Source organism: Octopus bimaculoides, chromosome 6 (genome assembly GCF_001194135.2).
Source record: "Octopus bimaculoides isolate UCB-OBI-ISO-001 chromosome 6, ASM119413v2, whole genome shotgun sequence".
Classification (NCBI taxonomy): domain Eukaryota; kingdom Metazoa; phylum Mollusca; class Cephalopoda; order Octopoda; family Octopodidae; genus Octopus; species Octopus bimaculoides.
Window position 1 is genome coordinate 22,909,332 of NC_068986.1, and position 3,254 is coordinate 22,912,585.

Here is a 3,254-nt window from a genome sequence, read left to right on the forward strand (position 1 = left end):
ACACACACACACACACACACACACACACACACACACACACACACACACACACACACACACACAGAGAATCATATGAGTATATATGCTCAGAAGCATATACACGCATACGTATGTATGTATATATGTATGTATATATGTATGTATGCATGTGTGTATGTATGTCTATATGTATGTATGCATGTGTGTATGTATGTATGTATGTATGTATGTATGTATAAATACATTTTCAGTTGTTTAATCTATGATATATTATTTTGATGTTTTCTAGGGAATTCGTGGAACTCCCGGAATCCCTGGTCTCCCAGGACCCAAGGGACACAGAGTAAGTAAAATCTATTTGATTTGTTTCTTATTTTTTTCTCTTTCAAATAAATGTCTTAATTCGAATCTTGGCTGGCTGAATTGTTAGTGTGTCAAATTAACACCCGTGAGAATGAAGTCGGCGAGCTGGCAGAAACGTTAGCATGCCGGGCGAAAATGCTTAGCGGTATTTCGTCTGCCGCTACGTTCTGAGTTCAAATTCCGCCGAGGTCTACTTTGCCTTTCATCCTTTCGGAGTCGATAAATTAAGTTCCAGTTACGCACTGTGGTCGATGTAATCGAATTAATCCCTTTGTCTGTCCTTGTTTGTCCCCTCAATGTTTAGCCCCTTGTGGGCAATAAAGAAATAAGAAACGTTAGCACGCCGGGAGTAATGCTTAGCGGTGTTTCGTCTGCAGTTACGTTTGGAGTTCAAATTCCGCCGAGGTCGAATTTGCTTTTCAGAGTCGATAAATTAAGTACCAGTTACGTACTGGGTCGGTCTAATCGACTAGCCCTCTCCCCTAAAATTTCGGGCCTTGTGCCTAGAGCAAAAAAGAATACCCACCAGAACGCAAAGTTATATTGCATTTCGAGTGTCATACTGCCATATGCATATGTCACGCACATCTTTTGCAAATGGGTTGAGCTTAACTTTAGGTCGATATCACCAAATGAATATAGCTCAGTATTTTTAGCAAAAAAAAAAAACTGTAAAAGTGAAATTGTTTTCGTAGACTATGTTATTACATACACTTAGTATATGATATTTTTTACTGATTAACCAATTATATTCTCTCTCAATTTCAGGGTTTCACTGGATTCGCTGGTAAGAACGGCAATCCTGGTCTTGATGGACCTAAGGTAAATAGTTTGAAATCTTTTCATACACCTATACAACTATAAGTCTTATTTGTTACATTTAATTAATTAATTAATTAATTTTTTTTGTATGAATTTTAAAATCGATGATGCAACATCAATGGTGTCTTATATAATATTTTTTGTATTCTTTTCATACTTAGGGAGCTGCTGGCAACATGGGACCAATCGGTTTACCCGGAGGCGCTGGAGCACGTGGTGCCCCTGGTGAAAGAGGACGATCTGGATCTAGTGGATCTCCAGTAAGTTCATATGATGCTTTGATTAACTAATTTAATTATGCATAATTATGTTTTTTATTATATATACTTTCGTTGATTTTATATAATATATATACATTTAATAGTAGAGAACGAAATATCATAGAGCTTAGGGGTGATAACTCTTCGAACAATTTGAGAAGAATTATAATATTTTTCACTCAAAAATAGATGTAAATTAAATAAATTCAGCTTAGAAGAAAAATCGGGAAGGACTAGATTTAATAATTACAGGGAAAATTGATTTAAGCAATATTGTTTAAATAGGTTTCATTGTCGATGGCATAGCAGTGATTACTTAATAAAGACAAATATTACCGATTTAGTTCAGCTATGTTTTATTCGTTAAATATTGTTGAAAATTTATATTTTAACATAAATCTAATTTCATACGAAAATGCGGTTATGAACAAAAAGTATCGAGTGACATTGTAACCAATAAATTAGAGTATGATTAACGTATAACGTAACTTGAGTTATCTTATGAAAGCTGAAAGGGAAAAAGCCGTATATTGAGGGTAATGGTTCTCTGACATTTTTCATATGAATGCAGAAAGTTCGGATACAAAGAGGGGGTTTCTACTTTAATATTTGAGTATCATGTTAACATTAGTGCTGTAATTAAGGATATTTTGTCTTCAGTTAACTTTGTGTAAAATATCCCTAACTTCATTTGTTCTTAGGGAATGCGTGGCGTTGATGGATTACCAGGAAACAGTGGACCACCCGGAAGCGTTGGAAAACAGGGAGCCCCTGGTTTCCCTGGAACTCCTGGCCTCAAGGGTGAAGCCGGTACTCATGGCCCTAAGGGAGCTGTAGGACCTCAAGGCCCACGCGGAGAAAACGGAGTTGCCGGTTCCGCCGGTGAAGCCGGAGCCTCTGGACCTCATGGTCTCCCCGGACCAAGCGGAGAAAAAGGTAGCCGTGTAAGTATTGCAATGTATTTCTATTATCTGGTCACATCTTTGAAATTGTAGAAACCTTGAGACAAAGCCTGGAATGTATATTCCTTTAAATGTGTGTTATATTCCACATGAAAAACATTGGACCCAATTTGAGGTTCAGTTTTAGGAATCCTTCACGAAACTAGAAGTTACTGACCGCATTTCTCGTCTTAAAAATATGTATCGAACCACAAGACTTTAAACCTTTCAATATCTTTTTAATCGCACGTACACGCAGCCAGCTACATGCTCGAACGAGAAATCATTATCACGGATATACGTAAGAATGAATAAAACATTCACTGATGTTGCAAACAGATACCCAACTGAATAAAAGTCTGGTATATGCAACTGAGATAGTAAGTCATCTATGTGTCTACTCAATGTATATACACTGCCGGTTGACTAGTTTCTGTATAGTGACGGTCGATGTAAATGTTGGTTGTTTGATTGACTTTCCTAGTTGAGCTTTACAATGGATAGAGGTGTAAAAAGAAAGAAAGAAAGAGACAAAGAAAGAGAGAAAGAGAGAGAGAAAGCGAGAGAGAAAGAGAGAGAGAGAGTGAGTGTAAGAGTGAGACAGAGAGAGTTAACTTAAGAGGAACCGTATGAGTGCATGTACTAGCTTAGTGGCACGCAATGAGTAAAAGAAAGATAATCACAGAAAGCGCGGTACATTGGGCAAGTGTCTTCTACAATAGCCCGGATCTGACTAATACCTTACAAGAGAATATGGAGAGTGGGAGCCCGTCGTATATATAGGCGCAGGCGCGGTTGTGTGGTAAGAAGCTTGCTTCCCAATTACATGCTTCCGGGTTCAGTCCCACTGCGTGACACCTTGTGTAAGTGTCTCCTATTATAGCCTCAG

General features: G+C 37.9%; 1 protein-coding gene across 1 annotated transcript in view; it reads left to right on the top strand.

Moving 5' to 3' along the window:
* The window catches only part of LOC106868320 (collagen alpha-1(I) chain), a 49,575-nt gene that overhangs the window by 6,125 nt on the left and 40,196 nt on the right, over positions 1–3,254 (top strand). Inside the window, exons 6-9 of the mRNA XM_052968422.1 lie at positions 269–322; positions 1,111–1,164; positions 1,326–1,424; positions 2,126–2,368. Coding sequence (XP_052824382.1) covers positions 269–322; positions 1,111–1,164; positions 1,326–1,424; positions 2,126–2,368 — 450 coding nt within the window. The remainder of the gene's footprint in view (positions 1–268; positions 323–1,110; positions 1,165–1,325; positions 1,425–2,125; positions 2,369–3,254) is intronic.